At 41.5% G+C, this 1,288-nt stretch overlaps 1 protein-coding gene across 1 annotated transcript in view; it reads left to right on the top strand.

Moving 5' to 3' along the window:
- The first annotated feature begins 808 nt into the window (after window positions 1-808).
- LOC103917245 (DBH-like monooxygenase protein 2) overlaps window positions 809-1,288 on the top strand; it is a 39,351-nt gene continuing 38,871 nt past the window's right edge. The window contains 1 exon segment of the mRNA XM_009324358.1: window positions 809-889. Within this exon segment, the coding sequence (XP_009322633.1) occupies window positions 809-889 (81 nt within the window).

The following is a 1,288-nucleotide window of genomic DNA, read 5'->3' as shown; positions in this document are numbered from 1 at the left end:
TAACCAGGAGTATAAATTATTTGTAATGCTGGTTTTTATCTATGTATCAAACTTCTACTATCTCTTTATGAGAAAAAAAACGTTAATGTTTGCCAGACTGGTCGGATTAAAGCCATTTGAATATTTTAGTCTGCAGAGAGACTTGACAGAGAAACTGAGAGGCTGGTCACATTATTTCCAGAATTATTATTTTTTAAAGCAGAATTGTTGTAGTAAAATCATTGGTAGGCACAATGCACTGAAGAATTACTGTAATCCGTGATAGGGAAAATCTAGCAAGATCGAAGCTCTTAGAATTAAAACTTTCACAACTGTCAGCTCTGTGACCTCATGCTCCAAGGATATTACTTGCATGTTGTGAGAACCAATCACTTGTTTAGCAGGAGTATTGAATAGACAAAGCACTGAGAATTATTTCCAATGAAACACCCAGTCTTGTCTTTTACTTGGTTGGAGCTTCTTTGTATCAGCACCGGTATCCACATGGCACTGCACTGTATGTGATGGACATAATGCAGATTACACACAGGGAACTATATTGCACAATAATAATAAAAAGATTTGTTACAGTCACTCTTTATCATTTAAGCACATTAAAACTGCCAGTTCTTCACATCCAAAAGGTTGACCATTAACTGAATTGTTGCTTCTTCTAGGAAGAAACAAGCAATAATAATCAAGGGTTTCTTTAGTAGGATCCTGTGTGTTTGTGGGAGAGGTAGATGGGTTCCTGCTTCCTGGGGCATGGCCTGACTTGGGCGGCAGGGGACGCTTTCCACTCTCACCATTTCACGCCTATTTCCGGACAATGCACTGCTCAGACAATCTCTTCGATTCCTCTCATGATCCTCCTGCTAGAAATGAATCTCTGGTTTTGCTGGCTGCCCAGGTCTGTGACCTCCACAAGTAGAGACCCTCCTGATTACTCCTGGTGCACAGTGCAAGGGTTTATCAGCAGGCATAAATTTCTGTGGCTATGGGTGGGCATGTGCCCTCCTGTTTGTTCTGTGAGACAGCAAAAGCCTATTTGTCAGCCTGGGAACTGGATGTCTTTGACCCTCTATCCTTCCCAGTGCTCTTAGCTTTCAAATGACAAGTCTGTCAGCAAAATTACTATGAAGACACTGTATTGTTTATATCTGTTCCAAAAGACCTTTGTCCATAACCTATAATGCCCCTGCCTTCAACAGTACTTCTGTCACCCCTTTGAAGCTTGGGAAGGGAAAGGGGGCAAAAGGACTACAGTCCTACAATTTCCCCTTCCCTAAATATCCCTCACATGCTCTTG

The sequence above is a fragment of the Pygoscelis adeliae genome, unplaced genomic scaffold, assembly GCF_000699105.1.
Source record: "Pygoscelis adeliae isolate BGI_AS28 unplaced genomic scaffold, ASM69910v1 Scaffold65, whole genome shotgun sequence".
NCBI classification, from domain to species: Eukaryota; Metazoa; Chordata; class Aves; order Sphenisciformes; family Spheniscidae; genus Pygoscelis; species Pygoscelis adeliae.
This window is presented reverse-complemented; position numbering and strand designations above follow the sequence as displayed.